Genomic DNA, 21496 nt, shown 5'->3' with positions numbered 1-21496 from the left:
TCCCAGATGGCACCTCCCACCACCTGGACCAGCCTGGAGGCAGCCGCTGTCCTGCTGCCGTGGGCACCTGCTTTGCTGAGTGAAGGGCAGGGCCTGCATGCTATCGGGGAGCCAACTGCGCACGGGGTACAGCCCCACACCGCGGTCACAGCCACAGTCCACCATGGAGGACCACAGGTTCTAAGCTGACCCGGCCCCCCTCTGTTCCTGCTCTCGGGGGAAGGGGTCGTGGGGGGAGCAGGTCTCACACTGGGGCTGCAGCTGAGGCCAGCAGGACGTGGGGCAGGTCTGGGTTCAGAGCCTTCAGGCAGGGACACAGGTAGAGAGACAGCAGGCCGGGAGGCAGTGCCCCCTGCAGCCCCAAGCGACTGCCCAGCTGGGAAGCTCTCTCACAGGGGCCCATATCCTGGCTTCCACCCCTGCTGGGATCCCTGGCAAAATCTTCTTCCCAGTCTGATCAGACTCCAGCGTGTGAATGATGCCACGTGGTTCTGGCTGCCAAGGTGAGCTTGGCTTTTTCCCAGCAGAACTTTCTATCCGAGATCTGCCAGGGAGTGTGGTGAGGGGAACTGGGGAGTGGCGAGGACCTACAGGGAGCAGGGGGGCTTTGTGGAGCCCTGTAACGCTGGTGGTGGCATCACCCAGGTCTGCCCTCGCTAAGGCCACAGGCTGGCCACCCTCCCATGGGGGAGGGGGATACCAATTCTGGCGGTGGAAATCCAACGTGTTTCTTAAATAAGTTAATATTTATTCCGCTCTGCTTTGCAACCCCCCTCCCCTCCCCTCCCCTTGACTTGAGAAGCCGAGTTTTCCGCATTGGATTATTGCAAACGTTTAACCTGCCTTTATAAAAGAAAGTGAAACGATGGGGCCATCAGCTCAAAGTCTTGAACCAGGCCCCATGGGCAGTGGGGGTCTTATTGCACCGTCCCCACTCCCTGGCGACCGGCCATTTCCCAGGGACCAGAGTCAAGGTGCTCTCTGGAATCCTGAGGGGTTGGAACGGCGCGGAGTGGGTGTGGAGGGGAGATGAGAGCGATGAGTGGTGGAGACACGGATGAAAACTCGGGACTGTGAGTGACGGAAAGCGTGGCCACGGCGGCCTTTAGCAGGAAGCCGCCACCAGAGAGCACGAGCGGCCCCAAGCGTGTTCCCTATAAAAAGAAGTGGACGTGAGGATGGGGCTCTGCTGGGCGGCCTCTGCCTTCCTCCTCCTGGTCGGTTTCTGGTCCTTGTCCCTGGGACTCCTGAGCGGGCCGCCAACACGGCCTGGGACCACCTTGGCACACTGAGAAACCCCAAACCTGAATCGACAGGACGGAGGCCTCTGGCTGTGGGCTCCCGCTGCTCCACGTGCCCAGAACGGCATGGGCCTCCCTCTCCCTGCGCTGACATCCTTCTGGCTCCTCTGCCCTTGGGGGGCCCGAGCCAGGATCCACACACAGCCCTGTCCTGGCCGCCTGGGCGCACCCCAACCCCCGTGCCAAAGCCTGTGGGTACTGCACCCGAGCTACACGGGCTCATCCACGTCATCATCCAGGATTGGCACAGCCGGGGGGGACGCTCTCTTCGGTGGGCTCTCCGGGACGGTGAGGTGCACCCCCCGCCCCTCCTCTGGGGGGTCTCCTGAGGGCACTGGGGACTCTGTCTCCCGGGGTTCTGGAGGGGCCGCAGTGCCTGAGGAGGGTCTGGGTTCTAGGGTGGCCCTGTGGCCCCCATCCGCGAACAGGTCCCCACTGGGACTTCCCACGTCCAGCGGCTCAAAAGTGAAGTTTGGGACAGTCAGGTGTTCTGTGTGGCAGGGGGCCTGGCCCCGCCGCTCCCCCTTGGCAGCTGCGTCCAGCCCTGCGCCATCTGCGGGCTCCAGGGGGTCTCTGTGGGGCACAGCCTCGCAGGATGGGGTTCGCCGCCGCAGGGTGGTGCTGCTGCCCTCCGCCGCAGGGGCCCTGGCCACACCCTCGTCCTCTGCTGGGGGCTCTATGGAGATGCAGGGGGGGCTCATCTTCTTCTTCCTGCGTGCCCCCAGGGCCAGCTCGGCCTCCAGGACCCGGGGCTTCGCCTCCCCGGCCTCTGGACGGCTGTCCCCAATGCCCGGTTCCCCCGAGGGCCGCCTCTGCTCATCCACCCGGCCCGGCTGGTCCAGGAAGCCCCGGGCGTCCACGCTGTAGAGCCTGTGCAGGTCTGGCTCGCCGCCCACGATCCCACAGGCAGTGGGCGAGGCCGAAGGGCTGCGGGCAGAGCTGGTGATGTGGCTGACCTCCTCGTCGGCCGGGTCTAGGGCTTCGGACTCCTCCCCGCCTGGGGCCGGTGGACGGCTGGAGACGCAGTGCTGTCCAGAAGCGTGCTTGCGGGCGCGGACGCTGGAGGGCCGTGGGGACCGGGGTGGGGACCGCAAGGAGGGCCCCAGGGATGCCTGTCTCATGGGGGTCTTCCCGCCAGGCTCTCCCCTGAATGGGCTGCTGTCCCCAGTGCCATCGACATGCCCTTCCAGGGACTCCGTTAGGACAGCCTCCTGCAAAGGCAGGGAGTCAGGTGAGACCAGCCAGAGGGACCCCCTCCCCACTCCAGGCCAGGTGACCGTGTGACCCCCACGGCTATGGGCCAGCGTGAGATGAGGCTGCAAGATGCCGGTGTGGATGGGCTCGCCCTGCAACTGGAGCAGAGGGGCCTTCACCGAGTCTGGTCACGTGGGGAGGACTGGAGGCCAAGCTCCTGTGGGCAGAACCTGCCCAGGGCCCTGGAAACCCTGAGGGGCACAGACCCCGGCTGCGGCCGCTGTTGTCCGCGGTACTAGGCCAGCTTGGTTCCCCAAGCAGGGGGGGCGGGGACCAAAGGCTCAGGCAGGAGGGGATCTGATCTCTGGCTGCGACCAGGTTCGCGGCACGGTTTCTGGGGAGGGGGAGTCTGGGGGGCTTAGGCTGCTGTTTAAGGGGCCGTGGGTCCCCGTGGCCGGGTGTGGTCATTACACACTCCAAGGGCCCAGCGCCCATGTCTCTCCCACTTCAAATGGGGAGGGAATCCCAGAGACCCCAGGGCTAGGCTGAGGACCCGAAAGCGCCTCCTACCTGTCTGCAGAGAAGCCGGCCGACACTAGGCGAGCGGGCTGCACCCTGCGGGGGCAGAGCACGGAGGGTGTCCCCACCCCTGGACGGGGAGGACACGGCGGACGGGACCTGGAGGGAGGTGCAGGACTCCACAGGCGGCGAGTGGGCAGCGGTGACCCGGCCTGCGGCAGGAAAACGCCAGAAACGTGTATCCACTCCCAGCGGGCCCCGCCCGACAATCCACGCCCCTCTGACCCCCGCCCTGCCTGCCCCATCGCCCCTCTGGCCCTGCCCCGGTCCCTGCCCCCACCCATCGCCCCTTTGGCTCCGCCCCGGACCCCGCCCCCCCAGGGCCAGGCGGCCTCCGCCAGGGGCTGTACCCGCGGCGCCGCCCGCGTAGGTCTCCATCTCCACCTCCTGTAGCGGGTGTGGGTGAGCGGCTGCCGCAGGCGCCACGGGACGGAACATGTAGCTGTCGTTGGGCAGCGAGAGCATCCTGGACACCGACACCTTGCGCACGACCAGCACGTTGGGGGAGTCCGGCGAGGCGCCGGGGCTCTGAGGGGCCGCGGGCCTGGGCCGGGCGGGGGACCCCTGCGCCATCTCCATCTCGAGCTCTGCGTCCAGCTCGGCGTCCTCGCGGGCCTCCTTGTTGCTCTCCTCCAGGTGCTTCATGAGCACGGCCACCACCACGTTGACCAGCACGAACTGGGCCACCAGCACGAAGGTAACGAAGTAGATGGGCGAGATGGCCGGCAGGTAGGTGAGGCAGTGCTTGTCCTCGCGGGCGCACTCGCGCAGCGTGTCCTGCGGGCAGAGGGCGGTGGGCAGGCTCCCACCTCCGCTTGCAGGCCCCCACTCCGGGGGCTCCCATCGTCCCGCCCGCCGCGCCAGCCTGTACCTTCATGATCCCGTTCCAGTTGTCGCCGGTGGACACGCGGAACAGCGTGAGGAAGGCCATGCCGAAGTTGGAGAAGGTGGCGTGTCTGCTCAGGCCCTCGCAGGGGTTGTCCTCACTGCATTCTGCCGGGAGCGACGGGGTCAGCCCGCCCCACGGGGCCAGGGCACACGGGCCTGCCCTCGCCCGGGAGAAAGCCATGCTCCTCGGGGTGCAGGGCGGTGGCCCAGCAAGTCCCCTGCTCTGCGGAATGACCGGGCGGCCCTGGCACCGGAGAGCCCTAGATGCTGGGTCAGGCCTGGGAGTCGCCAGGTCCAGGGTCGCGGCACCAACTTCGGGGTCTGGGCAGACCCTCAAAGGTGACAGCCACCTCGATCCCCTCCCACACAGGCCCACTGGTGGCTCCTGGAACCCACTGAGCGTTCGTTCAGTGACATCCAGTGGGAGGGGGCTCCCACAGGACCTGGGCAGCCACGAAAGGTCCCCACAGGCCCCCACCCAGACTGGCCGGAGCCGCACGCCGGGGAGTTCTGAGGAGACCCTGGGTGACAGGAAGGGCTGGCTGCAGCACGACCCTGGGGCCGGTGGACTTGGGGCCACACCTGTGTGTGGGCGCGTGCACTCACACTCGTGTGCGGCTCTGTCGGCCTGGCCTGGGTGTTAGCACATGTGCGGGTCTGCACAGCGCGTCTGCATGCGCGGCGTCCAGTTACCTCACGGTGAAGGGCCGCGGGGGCGGGGCCGGGCCAGCGGCCCGAACGCATGCGCATGCGGGAAGCTGCGCCTCCCAGGCGAGTCTTGGGGGTGGGACACCGCGCTGCCGCACTCACCGAGCCTCCCGAACAGCTCCACTCCCAGGGCAGCATAGATAAAAAACAGGAGCATGAAAAGCAGGCCGAGGTTCCCTACCTACACGGGAGAGAAGCGGAGCGAGGTCAGGGGGCTCAGCCCGCCCCGTCCCCCACCCGCGACCTGCTCGGCAGTTCCCAGGCCTGCCTTGAGCCCCGTACTTGCTCCAGGCCTCCTGGCCTCGAGGCTCCTGTGGCCCCAGGGCTGCCTGGTGCCCAGGGCCCCTCCTTGGCTCTCACACCCGCCCTGCACCCGGGGGCGGGGGGTGGGCTGCATCCAGTTCCTCTGCTCCCGAGCGCCTCCCAGCGGCTTGGGTGGACTCTAGCTTCAGGGTCCCCACGGGGAGGTAAAGGGGGAAGCTCTGCAGGCCGCCAGGTCTTGCCCGACCCCTGCCCGCGGCTCTTCCATGAACTTGCCGCCCCTCCTCCACACCTTCCTGACTCTGATGTGGCTGGTGCCCCTCTTCACCAGCCCCCAGAGGCATCGCACCAGGGGTGGCTGGAGCCTGGGCTTCACCCTCAACCCCCCATTCCGGCAACTCCCAGACAGGGGGTGGCTGCACAGGAGCACTAAGGGTGTTAACTCTGGGCTGAGGAAGGCTGCTGGGGACCAGTGGAGGCCAGCTGAAGATGCAGGGTGTGGACGGCTGGGGAGGCAGCTGGGTGGATAGATATATGCTAGGCTGGTGGCCAGTGGCCAGGAGGGCTGGAGGATGGACAGCTGGACATCTGGTAGATGGGGGACAGACAACTGTCTGAATGGATGGATAGAAGCCTGGATGGCTGGATGGCTTGTTGAGAGGGCTGGAGTCACCGTCAGATGGACACATGGATGCCCGGGGGGAATGGCTCAGGGGCTGAACACTACACAGATGGGGCAATGAGACTTTCAACTCAAGAAGCCACACAGGGTCAGGGTTGGGGCTGTGGACACAGGATGTGAGGACAGGGCCCGAGCTGGCTTCAGGAGAGACAGGCCTGGGTGTGGACCTCCAAACTCGACAAGCCCACTGCAGCCACACAGGCTCTCAGCCACACAGGCTCTGCCCTCTGCCCAAAGCCCACTGAGTGCAGAACTGCACCGGACGGTGGGCCCTGGTCTTCCCCAGAGGGACTAGAGTGAGGCCGCAAAGCGTGCAGGCCGCCCCCCCACAGCACAGCTCAGCAGCCCATTACTCCCTGTAGGTGGGGGGGAGGGGCTCGATAATTGCGTTTGTCTAGAGTCTAGAAAGACCACGTGAAGCAGTTATGCCTGACCAGTGAGTGAGGCCCTCCTGCAGTCTTGTCCTCTTGGGGGTGTCTGTGATGCCCACCCTGGGAGCAGGGGAGCCAGACCCAGGCCAGGCCCCCGAGTGGCCGACATACCTGGGGCAGCGCCTGGACCACCGTGTCCAGCAGGGCCCGCATGCCCGTGGCCATCTTGAGCAGCTTCAGGACTAGGATGGGGAGCCGAGCATTAGTGGGCGCATGGGGCTGGTCTGACCTGGACTACACATCCCCCACCTCCTGGTCCCCAGGTGGTCCACTGGGGCAGGTGAGGCAGGAGGTAGGGGGCGGGCCCTCCAACAGCGCAGGGCTCAGGTGGGCGGCGGCCTACCGCGGGCGATGCGGAGGACACGCATGATTCGGATGATGGTGGGATTGATGGGTAGCGCCGCGTTCATCTCAATCTCCTCCAGCGTGATGCCCATGATGGACAGCAGGACGATGGCTAGGTCCAGCTGGTTCCACCTGGGTGGGTGGGCAGGCATGGCTCAGTGCCAGCCAGTGCCTCCTCCCCAGCACCCCTGGCCCTTCAGAGCACCTGGAGTCCCCTCCCCATCCCCTGGGAATGTCCTGGTGTCACCAGGGGCACCCCTGCTCAGCACCGTCGCCTCTGCAGGCCTCCAGCCGTGGCTCCCACCTGCCCCATCCCACACACCTGTCCTTGAAGAACCTCCGGAACCCAAAGGCCACCAGCTTCAGCACAGCCTCGACAACAAAGACGATGGTGAACACGTAATTGCAGTACTTGAGGGCCTCGTCCAGAGCCTGGGGGCGAGCACCAGGCTCCTGAACATCAGGCCCCCTGCAGTGCTGCCCGCCCTGCCCCACCTCTCTGCTCTGCTGACCAACCGGGGCACCCCAGGCCTGCCCACAGACAGGCCTCAGCTATTACTGGATGGAGGTCTGTGCTGGCTTAGGGAGGCCTGCCTGGCCTGACCCTCACAGCATTCTCAGGACGACCCTCAGTTGGGGGAACCTGCTGCTGGGAACCCAGACTCCCAGCCCTGCTTAGGCCAGTCCCACCCTCAGCCCAGCGTAGAAGCCAGCCCACCAGACGGGCTCAGCTTCAGCTACAGAGTTAGAGGCTCTCAGCTGTTCTGGGAGGAGGGGGCGTCCCGTCTTTGATGAAATAATGGAGATGGGATCTGAGAGCATCACCCTCTCAGTCTGACCTTTCCTGGACTTGGGGACATCCCCTAGCCAGCGTTTTGGATGGAACCTGTCACAGGGTCAAGGATGCCCTTGGGACAGGTGGCCCAGGGTGTCCACTGGCTTTAAAGGAAGGAGGACCCTTTGTTCAAGCCACACCTCCATGTATCCCACAAACCCTGACAAGGGCTCAGGCAGGGTTGCAGACCTGGAGCTGGAGCTCTCAGGGTAGCACCACCTGGCTGGCAACAGACCCCACCCTTGGCGACCGACACCACCCCCTAACCGGGCTGCAGGCCTGGAGGCAGGGGGGCCGGTGTGTCACGACAGTGAGCCCCACCTTGGGCTGGTTGTAGTGCTCCATGGACATGGTGATGACGTTGACGCCAATGATGAAGGTGATGAAAAGGTCCAGGTAGTGACTGGTGCACAGACTGTGGATGGAGCGGCGGGTGGGCGAGTAGTCCGCATAGTAGGGCCGGCGCTGGGCCTCTGCGGGGAGAGCACAGTGGTGAGTGGGCAGGTGGGGCAGGATGAGAGCGCTGCCTCCCAGGTGCTGGGGAGTCAGGGGGCTGGGAGAGGGCCCAGGCTCGCGCGTGGGCCACGGGGCAGGTCACCCACTGACCTCCTCCTCCAAGAGGGCCTCAGCCTCAGAGCAGATCCCTGGAGTGGGCATAGAAGCTGAGATTCCACCTGGGCCCTGCCTTGGAGCCCTGTCTGGACCCCCCACCCTGCCAGGAGGTCCCAAGCCAGGGCCTGTGTCATCTACTCTCCTGGACTGGCATCAGGGTCCAGAGATATCTCAGCAATGAAGGGAGGGGCAGATGGGAGCTTTTTAGGGGGCAGGGACAGTCCCAAGGCAGGGCAGGGCAGGGTGGCCCACCACACCCCCATCTCCCCGACTGGGCATATGCTGAGTTCTGGGCACCAGGCCCGGAGTCCCTCTGCTCCCTGTCCTCCAGGAGGCCTGTGGCCGTGTGCCTGCTGTCTGGGGCCTGCTTGCCCTCTGGTCCATCTGAGGTTGGTGGCCATGACCTGGGGGATGGGAGGGGGTCCATCTCCCAGCAGCTCTGTCTGCACTAAGCGCTCTGCCTGCAGTAACTCCCTAGAACACACCAGTGCCCGCTAGATGAGGGCACGGCTGCCCCCACTGCACAGGGGGCCTGCCTTGGCCTCAGAACCTGTGGGCAGGGACCAGGGAGAGCGGGGGCCAATGGGAACCAACCCCTCCCTGGGGCCCGCATGCTCCTCGGTCTGGCATGCGGTCACTAGAGAGCTCAGCGCAGCAGCCAAGGGGGCCAGAGGCCAGTGAGGCCAGGCCAGCACTGAGGATATGGGGTAGCCAGCCGGCAGGCGTCCCAGCACAGCAGGCAGGCGTGCAAGCCGGGCAGAGGCACACATGGGCTCAGAGGCAGCAGCGTGAACACCAGGCAGGCCAGCCAGCAATCCCTCCTCCCACTGGCGCCTGGCACCCTGCAGCCATCCCGTGCTGACCCTGCGGTGGACCCCAGGGGGCCTGGCACCCTCCTGCAATGTCCACCCTTCCCTGTGGCAGGGGCAGAGGGGCAGAGATCAGACCAGTTCACAGCCCCATGCAGTGGCTGGCAGAAGCAGGGCTGAGGCATGCGGGGTGGGGGCAGGTACCTGGGTTGGGGAAAGTGCCTGGAAAGACAAGGAGATGGTCTGAGCTGGCCGGTGGGCGGGGCCAGGACCCCTCCTGGAAGAAGCCCACTCTGCTCCCCAGCTTGGGCAGGGGTGTCCTAAGACCCTCTCTCTGTCTTGAATGGCTCTGCTTGCTCCCCCCACCGAGGCGTGAGAACACAAAAGCAGGGTGAGCCTGCCCCTGCAGTGGTGGGCGTGGGGGCTGGGGTCTCATCCCTGTGCCTCCTGGGAAGGGCCCCCTGCCTCCTCTGCAGCCGTTCTTCTCTGAGAACATGAAGGGCGAGCGTGCAGAGCCATCTGGAGAGGCCAGGGCCGAGAGGAGCAGGGCCAGGCGGGGGGTTCCGGGGCCAGGGTGCTGAGCCGCTGCCCGGATGCGGTCCCCACAGCCCTGGGCTGGGGGCGAGGCGGACCTGGTTTTCGGCGGCAGCAGCCAGGTCTCGGAGCTGCCCCTGGCTGGCCTCCCAGTCCCCAGCCACCCTCCCATAGGCGAAAGGGGGGCTCAGGTGGATGGGGAGGAGCTGGGTGACGCGCAGTAGCCACCGGCCACCGCCACTCGGAGGGCCTTACTCCTGCGCTTCCTCTCCAGGCGACGCTGCCGCTTCTCCTCGCGCCGCCGCGCCTCCTCGGCCTCCTGGTGCTGCCGGCACTTGTGGAAGTTCTCCACCACGACGCCCACGAACATGTTGAGCACGAAGAAGCTGACGATGAGCAGGAAGGAGATGAAGTAGAGCAGCATCCAGGGGTTATGGTTGGGCACCGGCTGCAGCACAGGAGAGCGCGTGGGTGCAGGCCCGCCCACGGGCTCTGGCCCCGCCCACACGCCCTGAGCCCCGCCCACGGGCTGACCCCGCCCATACGCGCTGAGCCCCGCCCACGGGCACTGGCCCCGCCCGCATGCGCTGAGCCCCGCCCACTGGCTCTGACGCCCGATGTGGACCTCTGCCAAAGGCAGCCTCGTCTCTGGGGACGTTGCGCGCTCTGAGATGAGCGGAGACCAAGGGAGAAGGCCCAAGCGCAGGGGCAGGGCTGCCCGCCGCACCTGCTGGTCCACGCCCACGGCGTCCAGCCCGTCGTACATGATATTCACCCAGCCGTCCTTGGACGAGAGCACGAACAGCGACATCAGCGCCTGCGAGGCCAGAGCAAGGCGGGCACCTCTGGGCGTGGCCTCCTGCTGGGCGTGCCCTGCAGGGCCACACGCGCTGCCTCAGCTCGCTCACCGCGAACCCTCCTAACTTGCTGAGACCCTGCGGCTCCCGCCCTCCAGATCAGGGCTGAGGTGAGTGAGTCACCCGCCAGCCCTGCCCGCCCCGCCCCAGCCCCGCCCACCTGGCCCAGGTTGTCGAAGTTGTACTTGCGTCGCACCCAGCGGTAGTGCGCGGCCCTGCACTCAGCCTTAGTGGAAATGTTCCTGGTGTCAGCGCCCTCGCAGTAGTAAAACTTCCCCTTGAAAAGCTGACCGGGAGGGGCGGTCACTCAGAGGGCCCGGCCCTGCCCTGCCATTCCCCGCCCCCTCACGGGCCCCGCCCTCTCCCTGCCTGCGTGGGCCGCAGCCCTCCCGGGCGACTCTGCCGCTGCTGCCCACCGCCCACCGTCCCTCAGGCAGGCAGGCCATGCACCTGCACCCCGAGGATGCCGAAGATGATGAAGAAGGCGCAGCAGATGAGGACGATGTTCCCGATGGGCCTGAGGGACGATATCAGAGTCTCCACCACCAGCTTGAGTCCCGGCGCACGGCTGATGACCCTGGAAGAGGGCCAGAAGGAACGCGCTGCTGGACGCGCCCAAGGGAGCTGCCACCAGGAGGAACGCCCAGCACTGCAAACACCTGGCTGCCCTGCAGCCCGGGCCCCTCTCCCGCCCCACGTGTGGGCCCGCCCTCCTGCCTCCATCCCCTCCTTTGGCCCCGCCCCACGGCCCAGTCCACCTCAGTGGCCGCAGGGTCCGCAGCAGGCGCAGCACACGCAGGATGCCCAGGATCTTGGCACCGCCAGCCGAGGCCATGGCCACGACGATGTCCACCAGGGACACCAGGACCAGCACCCCATCCAGTATGTTCCAGCTGCTCTGCAGGTAGGCGTGCTCACCCGAGATGAGGCCCAGGGCCACCACCTGGTGAGTACAGATGATGGGCTCGTGGACCTAGGCCCTGTATATGTGGCCGCAGCTGCAAGGCCAGACGGACAGACCCCCGGGTCCCCCAGGACACGGTGTACCTTCACCATCATCTCCGCCACGAAGATCGCTGTGAAGATGTAGTTGGAGACACTGAGGAAGACGCGCTCCTGCAGGAGACAGGAAGATAGGAGGGGGCGGCCGTGGCCATGGGACCCACCCCTCCCTGGCGAGGAGAGAGCCTCACGGTGCTGCCGGGGTCGATGTCGGGCCTCTCCAGGGCAATGGTGATGCAGTTGAGGAAGATGAAGACGAGGACGACGTGATCGAACATCTTGTGAGCAATGATCTTTTGGCAGGAGATGCGGAACCTGGGAGCCAGGGGTGGGGGTTTTGGGGACAGTCCTGGCCAAGCCCTGGCTTCTGTCCACAGAGCTCACCGTCTGGTAGGGACAAAGGGGGCCCCCGGGGCGGGGCCAGCTTTCCCAGGTGCGCCCCTCACCTGTTCTGCGGGGAGAAGAGGTACAGAGCCCAGGGCTCACGGCTCCGGCAGCACCCTGGCTTGTGCGGCTCCAGCACCTTCTGCAGTCGCGAGCAGCAGCTCTGGGGAGGGGGGGTGGTGTTCAGGGCCCCTCCCAGCCTGACCAACCCCAGCCCCTGCCACCTTCAGGCTCAGCCCTGTCCACCCACCCAGGCACCGGGCCAGGGAGCTACACTGGGGTCTAGGGGACCGGTGAGTGGCCATCGTCAGATCCCCACCCAGGTGGCCCCCAGCAGCCCTGGGCAGTGGGGTGCCCAGCTGAGAAGGCACTTCCCCTCCCCCTGCAGACATCTCACTGCCTGACCAACTCCAGCCCAGAACTAGCCCTCAGCCGGAGGTGGGGCCGACCCTGGGGCGAATCCCGCTCCAGAGCTCCCCGTGGATGTGCTCTGGCCCAGCCTGTCCTGCTTCCCGCCCCCTCCCGCCCCCAGAGCCTCCCATGAACGCTGCCCCGACAGGGGGAGCGGAGGCAAGGGGCCAACGTGAGGCCCACCCCCACTCACGTCCTCCACATCGTCCTCAAACTCGGCCGGATCCTCCTTGTGGCTGTCGATGCGCAGGAAGAACTCGCTGGGCAGGGCCAGCACCTGCCCATTGCAGTCGTGGGCCTTGGTGGGCAGCAGGGTGGCCGGCCGTGGGGGCCGCAGGTCCAGCGTGCTGCGGTGGTCCAGGGACTCAGCGCGCCGCAGCGGCGTGGCACGCGTGCCCGGCGAGGCCCCCGCCCCCGGCCGGCCATCCTCGGCCTCCTCATCAGTGCTGCCACTGCCCCTGCCCTCGCCGGACAGCAGCGACTCGCGCTCCCCACACTGGCTCCTGCGCTTGAGGCTGGGTGCGCGGCCCAGGCTGTTCCAGCTGGAGCGCCGGCTGCTCCAGGCGCTGTTGGGGCCCCAGGGGGCGCAGGGCGAGCTGCGGAGGCTAGACTGTGGGGCAGGGGCAGGAATGAGCAGGTCACACACTTCCCAAGTCACCCCCAACATGCTGGCCTCAGGGCACCTGGCTCACGGGCCTTTCCCTGGTGAAAGGGATCTCCACTGACACCCGTGGGTGACATTCGTACATGTATCATCTCTCTTAACGGGCTTCCTTGGTGACTCGGATGGTAAAAAAATCTGCCTGCAATGCAGGAGACCTGGGTTCGATCCCTGGGTTGGGAAGATCCCATGGAGAAGGAAATGGCTACCCACTCCAGAATTCTTGCCTGAAGAATCCCATGGACAGAGGAGCCTGGCGGGCTACAGTCCATGAGGCCACAAAGAGTCAGACACGACTGAGCGACTAACATGCATGTGTAAGCTAAACAGGGCCTCTTCTCTAAGGAGTGGACAGCCCTGCTGGGGAGCTGCTAGTGGCAGGGAGCCTTCCGCGAGATGCCTGTGGCACACAGTGGGTCAACGGTGAGCTGGAGACATCGCCAGCAAGTGTCAGAGCCCTGAGCGGGCCTCGCACGGCAGCTTGAGGACCAGAGGGTGGGCGAAGGTCATCAACGGGCCAGGGATCCTCAGATACGGCCCAGTAGCTGACCTGGAGCTCTGAGGAGGGACCGCTCATCAGCTTCTGGCTGGCAGGCTCTGGACTTCCAAGGAGAAGCCACGCGCCGCCTCAGGAGAGAAACTGGGCTGTGCTCTGGGACTTCACCTTTGCTGCACCTATGCTCTCTGCCCTTCGCCGTTTTCACCTCCTGGGTCAGCAGGAGCTGAGCTGGAATCTGGCGCAACAGCGCCATCCTCCTCCTGGGGGAGCTAGCAGCTTAGCTGGGATGTGCTTGGCCGCAGCTGTTCTGTGACCGACACTCGGTGTCCCCTCCCCCTCTCGATGGTTCGCCTGGACTTTCCTCCAGGTTCACCCCCCACCCCACCCCAAGTTAGCTTGTCCTGCTCCACCCACCCCTTCTGGCCCTTCTGAGACGCACAGAGCCGGCTCTAGCTGCATCTGTCTGGGGTGGTGCTTCCTGGGTTTGTCTGGAAAGCCTGTGGGCCCCAGCTCCACAGGGTGCTGCTGGTGACGCACAGAAGCCTCTGCCCGGCTTCCGTCACCTGTTTGGTGTACTCAGCTTTTACACCATTTTGCCATCCTTCTCTGTTTTCCCTTCTTGTACATTCTGTGTTCTGCCAGCTTTTATCTTACATCGCGCAAATTGGAAGATAAACTTCTGGCCTGCTATTCTACTTGCTTATTCATATGCCTCCCATCAGAACAGTGGTTTCTAGTTCCATTTATAGAAAACAAAGCGCTTGGGCCTGAGGGATTTCTGGGGTGTGAGTGGGGAGGGCACATTCAGGACCCTCACTCGTCTCTGGGAAAGGCCTAAGGAGCTGTGTGTTGGTGGGCGGGGGGAGTGAGCCTGAAGGTGCCCTGAGGCCAGGGCAGGGTCCCCTACCAGAGATTTCTGGTCTCCTAGCTGAGGGTCCATGGAGCTGCTGCTGCCACGGCGCGAGTCCAGGGGGCCAGGGGCCGCGTCCAGGTGTGGGGAGCTCTTGGGGGTGGGCATGGGCGTGGCCGCCGTGCGCATGATAAGGGGAGGGGGCAGGCTGCCCCGGCCCTCCAGGTGCCCGTTGGGTGTCACTGCCAGCGAGTACATCTTCATCTCTAGGGGAGGGGGGAGAGGGGAGGCCACTCGAGCCTGCAGGGCTCCCAGGAAGGAGCGCCTTCCGCCTAGGATCCCCCTCCGGAGTCCCAGCTGTGCCCAGACCCTAGAGGCAGCATCCCCTCCGCCCCATCCCTGCCCCCCATCCACACGCGCACCTGTGGCCCTGAGGTCTCGGAACTTGTCCAAGTCCTCCTCCAAGTGGGTGGACGTCTTGTCTTCATCTGTGTCGGACCTGGTGGCATCGCCCTGTGCCCACCAAGCACACAGCACACATGAGGCTCCCCATGGGGGGTGACCCCGGATGGAAAGGTCAGGCCCACAAGGGGTGGGAGTGGACAGAAGAGCCCAGCAGGGCGAGGATGGCTGGGGGGAGTCTGCCCCACACTCCTGGTTCCCACCGCCTCCCCTGGAAGCCCCTCACCTCCCCTAGAACCCCTCACTCCCTTGGAAGCCCCCTCACCTCGCCTGGAAGCCCCCTCACCTCCCCTGGAAGCTCCCCCTCACCTCGGCCTGGAAACCCTCCACCAGGATGGCCACCAGCAGGTTGAAGAGCACGTAGTTGCCAAAGGTCATGAGGGCCACGAAGTACAGCGCGGCCCAGGAGGACGTGGAGGCCATGCCGTTGTACAGGACGACGTTCCAGTCCTCTTGAGTGAGGATCTGGGGGAGGGGCGGTGGGCAGAGTGGGCCCAATGTGGGGGCCGAGGGGGCACCAGGACGGGGTCCTGGCTGGGGGAATACCACCAGGTCTCAGGACCAGAAGGACGAGTAAGACCAGGCCCACCACCCCAACGTCCCGGCCACCGTTCTTCACCCCCAGTGGTCTCGGAAGGGCCTTAGCCAGCTCCGAGCAGGGCTATGGCCCTCCAGGGACCACCCGTGCACAGCAGGGGACGGCCTGCCCAGCTGTACCTGGAACACGGTGACGATGGCCCACAGTAGGGAATCAAAGTTCTTCCGGTCGGGGATTGTGTCTCCGGTATCTGTTTTCAGACTGAATTTGCAGCCGAAGAGATGCATGCCAAGGATGCTGAGGGGGAGGTGGTGGACAGGCACGGGTACAGTGACTGACTGGTGCAGAGGGCCAGGTATGGGGCTGGGGACCCAGCCTGGTCACCCCACGCCCACCATCCACTCCTCTACACCTCCCAGAACTCCAGCTTCCTCGTGGGCAGGGGTGCCCAGGGTCCATGGACAAGCTGTTTCCATTCTATAGGTGGTAAGACCAAAGCCAAGAACGGAGGGAAACACTGGAGGCCACTCTGGCTTCAGGCAGCGGCCAGAACTGGGTGTCTGTGTCACCCGGTCTATGTGGGCCGTTCTCCGCCCCAGCCCGCTCCGGAGGCCTGGGGCCTGGGCCCAGCGACACACCAGGGGTCCAGGAGCCCCAGCTTGCCTGCCTGCCTGCCCTGCCCTCCTCCGCCCCTTTGCCCTTGGCTCTTGAGCACAGTTCCAAGTCCCCCACTGCATGCTGGCGCCTGGCAGCAAAACCCACAGTAACTGAATTTGTCTTCCTCTTTCAGGCTCAGGGCACCCCAGGTCCCCGAAGCCAGGGACGGCGCGGCGGGCGGGGCCGTCCGGTGCGGGGGGCGGGGGGGGGCGGTGCCGGCGCGGTGGGCGGTCCCGGCTGGGAGTGGGGCCTCCCGTCGAGCGCCAGTGCGGGCTCCTTGCCACAGGCCTTCCCCTCGCAGCCACCCGGGGCAGGGAGGCCCCCGCGCGGCGCAAGCACCTGAAGATGAAGATGAAGAGCATGAGCAGCATGCAGAAGGTGGCCACGTTGTCCATGGTCTTCATGAGCACCACCAGCTGGCGCCGCAGCGCGGGCATGAAGCGCACCAGCTTGAGCACCCGCAGCAGCCGGAAGGTGCGCAGCACTGACAGCCCGCCGTCCGCCTGCCCGACGATCTCCCACACGCTGGGGGCGGGGGCGGGGGGCGGGACGAGCAGGGTCAGGGCAGCCTACTCCCGCCCGACTCTGGGACACCCTCTTCCCAGAGGCAGGAACGAGAGCCCGGAGCCACCGCCGCCTCTGCTCAGCCCCAACTGGGAGCAGGTTCGGCTGCATCAAAGCGTGGGAGTGGCTGAGGGGTGGTGGTGGCAGACTCGACTGAGCGCCTTTCCAGGGTGCCTGGCTTGTCTGCTCTCCTTAGGCTGGGGGCCCCCTTGACTCCCAAGGGCCCTGCTTTGTCCCAGGGGGAGGGAATTTCCCCAGATCCCCCTGGTCCTTTCTGTGCAGATTTTGCTGTAGCAAGCTGGCCTTTCTTGCGGGGGCTGAGCCCTCAGTGGAGGCCGGCTGCAAGGCTGAACGGCCAGAGCGCCTGCTCTGTTCCCGCAGGGAACAGCTCCACTAGCTTCTAGAAACTCCCGCTTGAGCTGCAGCTGACTTCACCATGTGCACCCGACTCTGCCTTTGAGGAGGGGCGAGGGTCCCGCCCCAGGAGACCCCACCTCTGCACCCTGACGGCAGGGCCTTTCCCAGTGGTGGGGGCTCTGCCATCTGCGGGGGCTGTGGTGGACACTGGAGCCTCCCTAGGCCCCAGGGGAGGAGGGGACCCACCTGATGACGACGATGATGCCGTCAAAGATGTTGTAGGGGATTGCTCTTCTATGCTTGGAAGAGCTGGGGAGGCAGGTATGCGTGGATGGGTGGGGAAGAATGGTGATGACGGGCGAAAGAGGGGATGAGAGAGTAAAGGATTGTGTTACCTTGGCGTGACACTGATTCAACTGAACATTGGGGGTGATTCTTGAGCATTGGGCTGAGTTCATAAGGAAGTATTTGATGGGAGGCAAGTTGCAGTACTCGTGGTGTGCTCCGGCAGTCCATGGGGTTGCCAAGAGTCAGACAGGACTGAGGCGACCTGACCATCTTTGCCCTATGACTCGGGAGGACAGTCTTAAGCCAATTAGGCCATATACTCCCTACCCTCTCAATCCAGGTACTTCTCTTATGGTGGGAGCGCCTGTGCTCTTTACGCACCTGTTGCCACGCATGCAGTGTGAGATGAATTAATATACTTCATTTCGCAAGGATGAAGGACGGTCACCCAGATCCGGCGCCCAGACCCACTCGAATTCATCCTTGATGCAAACGGGCCCCTTCTTTGCTTTTTGCTTCACAGCGTCTGGGAGCAATGCAGAGGGAGGGGACCCCACTCCTTTGGTCCCCCCCTAAAAGACACCTGAGGTATATGTAGGGCGGGGTCTCGTGGGGGAACGGTCAGGATGAGGGACACCATCACCAGGGGTCAGACTCAGCAGAAGCTGGGCATGGGCACGCTCACGCCAGAGGGACGCCGGCTCAGATGCGCGCCAAAGCCATAAACGCGCAGGGAGGCTTGAGGGCTGTGGCGGGTCCCCGGTGTGACTGCTATGTGGGGTAACCATGACGAACGGGATCGTTTTTAATTTAATGGTTCCTCATCCGGTTAAAGCGTACACAAAATCCTGGCATTATTAAGGAAGAATAATTTTGGGTGAGTTTTCTTACATGCAATAGAACTCATGGTATTATCACCTTGGTTGGTTCATATTAAAGAAAAAATAAAGTTTATCTGCATTTTTAACGCACAGGCACGTTGAGATTTGAATCAAGCTTGTGGACAGGAGATTGCAAAAGCTATTCCTGACAGGAATGGATGGAAGAAGGAACATGAGCTCTGGCTAGACCGGCGCCAGAGGCAATGCTGCAGTGGGCTCGCACTCACCCTCTCTGTAGGTACTCAAGCGCCAAAACTGTGCCTGCGTGTACGTCGGAGGATGCCCAGTTCAATAAGGGGCTCAGCACCAGGAAAGGAACTGGACGTGCTGGGGTGGCCAGAGGCTGGCTCCACGACCGCCAGAACATCCGCGCTTCAGCATCATGTGCCCCTATTCCTCACCAATGGCGCGATCGGCCTGACCTGGACCGCCAGGCTCAAGCCACCTTGCTCGCACGCAACAGGTACCAGCCTGCCTCCCTGCTGCGCTGCCCGGTACCCACGACAGCCCCTCTGAGCTCGTCTTCCAGTACGCCAGGGTCCAGGACACACAGATGCAAAGAGCAGGCCTAGCTGATTGTGACCCCTACAAGGAAGACCCCTGCAGGGCAGCCCTAAGGCTGTCCTGCGGCGTGGGAGCGGAGACGGCGCGGCCTACAAACCCCGCCCCCAGGGTCCAGCATCGGCGTCCCATTTGGTGTGAAGAGCTGCCCAAATGGAAGGAGATGGACGGCTGAAGACGAGCTTGAAGGTTGGACACCAGCTGTCGCTACTCGGGCTCTGGACCTGCGCCACAAGACGCATCGCCTGTGGGCGGCCCCTGGTGGGAAACCCCTCCTGCCGGCCGGGGCGTTCCCGTGGCTGCCGGCTCTGCCTGGCTGCGCCTGCCCCCTCATACCGCTGCAAGCCGCCCACGCAGCCGCTTCATCTCTGTCTCCTCCAGTCTGGAGCACTCAACTTGCGCTTCCTATTTGCTGGAGGAGAAAAGCATATGTTTATTTATGGGGAGGAAGCCCTGCCTGCGCGAAGAACGACCTGGGCCCTGAGGCCTGGGAGGGACGCGCGCCTCCAAAGCCCGCTGGAGATCCGTGGGCAGGGCTCAGGGAGCCGGAGACCCCAGGGCCGCCCGCTCCCCCGCAGCACAGCGTCCAGAACGGAGTGCTCTGTTCCAGGACCCGCTACGGGGCGAGGCACCTGACGTCCTCGGTCCGGGTGCAGGGGGCCAAGCCCCACCCGACAGCCGTGTCTGCGATCCTGAGACCACGGACTGGGTGCGTGAGCTGCTCCAACATGTCCTGTGCGGCTGAGTGGGAAAAGTCTGCGGTGGGGAACAGGGCAACCCCCGTTAAAGAGAACGCGTGTGCAGGCGCACCAGCAGCACAGGCAAGAGAGCTGGACCCACGTGGGAAGTCTGATCCACACCACACGTACGCGTCGTTGGAGCTACATCGCTGGTGCAGTGACCAAGTAGGGTGTTAGGAAGTGCAGACACCGCAGTCCACAAGGGCTGCTGGCTAAGTGAGCGCTTGGGAGGGGTCCCACTCCTGGCTCCCCAGCCACCCACCCAAGCAGACACACCTAGCCCAGTGTTTGTGGGGCAGCCAGAGCCCACAGGCCTCGCTGCCAGCCCCCCCAGCTGGTGACCAGCACCTCCCAAGTTGCCACAGACAGAGCAGCCTCCTCTCGCCGGCATCCGAGCAGACACACGTCACTAAACAAGGGGGGGTTTCCCTCGCCAGCTCGCCCTGGCAGGGTCCCCGCAGAAGGGCTGGTGGCTCACACACCATGAGTGCGGCCCCCACCCAGGGGCTGGCATGCTGGTGAGACTAGGCTGGCCAGCAGCACCGTCTGTGGACCACCAGCTCCACAAGGGACTCAGAGGGCTCCTCATCGCCACAACATTGTCCAAGTGCACTCCCACCTCCAGACCCCAGGAAGCAGGAAGATGAAGAGCTGCTGTCTGGATATTCCTCAGAGTGTTAACCTGAGTCCCCACACAGCCCAGGGTCACACCAAAAGACCCAAAACCACCCGGACTTAATTACATATCACACACACAGCGCATTCAGGTTTCCTGTGGCTCCGTGTAAAGAATCTGCCTGCAATGCAGATGTTGCAGGAGATGCGTGTTCGATCCGTGGGTCAGGAAGATCCCCTGGAGGAGGCCACGGCAACCTACTCCAGCATTTCTGCCTGGAGAGCTCCATGGACAGAGAGAGAGGCTGGTGGCTACAGTTCATGGGTCGCAGAGTTGGGCACAACTGAAGTGACTTAGCACATGCTCACACACGCATTCACAGCACCCGAAAACCGGGACAACCCCAAAGTGCACCAGATAAATGGACAGGCAGCACGTGGTCCACCCAAGCACCAGCCGTACTGGGCCATGGAAAGGAGTGGAGCAACACCACCTGCCGCCACGCACCGACAAGCCTGAACACAGGACGCAGGGGAGGCCAGACACTGGGGCCACGTTAGTACAATCCCATCTAGTTCACGAGACGTGCTGAACTGGCAGATCCATAGGCAGTGACCCCCTGGGCGCCAGGGGCTGGCAGAGGGGGCGGGGTCCCTTTGGGGTGAGGTAAAGCTCCAGAATTAGGCAGGTGTGGTGGTCGGTCAGGCCATGAATGAACTGAATGCTGCTAAACCGTTCGCTATAAAAGTGCTGACTGTATTGCAGCACCTGAACTTCACCTTGGAAGATGCCATTTGAAATGAGCCTCCCTCGGGCAGGCCAGTGTGGCTGGTGGGAGGGGCTGGGCTGGGCGGCGTATCCAGTGATGGCTCCCAGGGCCTCAGCAGCTCGGGGGTGTGGGTGAGATGGGCTGGGGGTACAGTGACACCCACCAGGCAGGGGCTGAGCCTCACCAAATGAGAGCCGGGTCGTGCCCTTCAAGGGCCGGGCAGCAGCCACACACATGGCACTCAGGCCATGCTACGTGGCATCCACCCTGGCTTCGGCATGGGTATCCCCAGAGCCGGGCCTGGCCCCTCGTGTGCCTTCACGTTCCAGCAGGGTCCAAGGCTCCAGGCCCCCAGACCCGCTCTCCGTGGCCTCAAGGCCCCGATCCTCCCCTCTGTGAGTGACGCCCACACCTCCAGGGATTTGGGCTGGACCCTCAGGTAGGGGTCTTCTCCTTGGGCTCGGGGCCCTGTCAGGGACTCTGGCATGCAGCAGGGTGGGAGCCAGGGGCTGACCCCCTGCAGCACTGAGACGGCAGAAGGTGTGGACGGAGGCCTGTGTAGACCCACCTGCCCCTGGGGTGGGGTGAGTTTCAGCCCCGTTTTCAGCTGCCAGCCTCCACGTGCAGCCAGAGGGTCTAGGCAGAGACAGACCCCTGAAAGCGAGCGCTCTGGCCCTTCCCTTGGGGGTCTGGCCTCACCTGCAGCCCCCATTCAGCGCCCACCCCCCCAACCCCAGGCAGATGTACCTTCCCTGGAGGCTGGAGATGCCTCTTCCACAGGCACTCTTGGATAATTAATTAATTAGCAAGGTAATTCATTAATTAAGGTTCCCACTGTGGTGACAGGGCCCAGCCAGGAGTGGGATGCTCTATAGACTTGGGGGCCTCCAGGCAGAGGGACAGAGTGGGTCCCCAGGCACGTGCTCACTCACATGGGGCTGCAGACAGAGAAAGGCCGGTGTGGCCAAGGCTGGGAGGCTGAAAATGGAACCTTGGTGAGGGAGCCCCTCAAGGGGACCCGGACATTTATGTAGCTACACCCCTCAGCCACACCAGGCCAAATGCCCCCTTTCCCAAGGAGTGCCCAGGCCACTGCCAGCGGGGACACAGGGACAGGGCCTGTCTCCAAGGGTGTGGTGATCCAGCATGGAGGGGCTCTGACCTGGGGCCTAGGGGGAGCAAAGGTCCACGCGCAAGGGCTCAGGGCAAAGCGGCTGCCG

The 21496-nt window shown here is 64.5% G+C and overlaps 1 protein-coding gene across 2 annotated transcripts in view; it reads right to left on the bottom strand.

Annotated features, from left to right (window-relative positions):
- LOC102177581 (voltage-dependent T-type calcium channel subunit alpha-1H) overlaps positions 726-21496 on the bottom strand; it is a gene marked incomplete in the record, with an annotated part of 21773 nt that continues 1002 nt past the window's right edge. The window contains 25 exon segments of one of the 2 annotated variants that reach the window (XM_018040760.1): positions 726-2512; positions 3066-3226; positions 3425-3851; positions 3946-4067; positions 4773-4851; positions 6156-6226; positions 6388-6521; positions 6712-6821; positions 7546-7697; positions 8850-8867; positions 9435-9627; positions 9907-9996; positions 10197-10322; positions 10487-10613; positions 10795-10979; positions 11084-11152; positions 11230-11353; positions 11485-11585; positions 12027-12443; positions 13901-14109; positions 14266-14356; positions 14615-14770; positions 15023-15140; positions 15840-16025; positions 16668-16706. In XM_018040760.1, coding sequence (XP_017896249.1) covers positions 1511-2512; positions 3066-3226; positions 3425-3851; positions 3946-4067; positions 4773-4851; positions 6156-6226; positions 6388-6521; positions 6712-6821; positions 7546-7697; positions 8850-8867; positions 9435-9627; positions 9907-9996; positions 10197-10322; positions 10487-10613; positions 10795-10979; positions 11084-11152; positions 11230-11353; positions 11485-11585; positions 12027-12443; positions 13901-14109; positions 14266-14356; positions 14615-14770; positions 15023-15140; positions 15840-16025; positions 16668-16706 — 4507 coding nt within the window. 2 annotated transcript variants of the gene reach the window in all.

The sequence above is a fragment of the Capra hircus genome, chromosome 25 (genome assembly GCF_001704415.2).
Source record: "Capra hircus breed San Clemente chromosome 25, ASM170441v1, whole genome shotgun sequence".
NCBI classification, from domain to species: domain Eukaryota; kingdom Metazoa; phylum Chordata; class Mammalia; order Artiodactyla; family Bovidae; genus Capra; species Capra hircus.
Note: the sequence above shows the minus strand (reverse complement) of the source record. Positions and strands in the feature narration are given on the sequence as shown.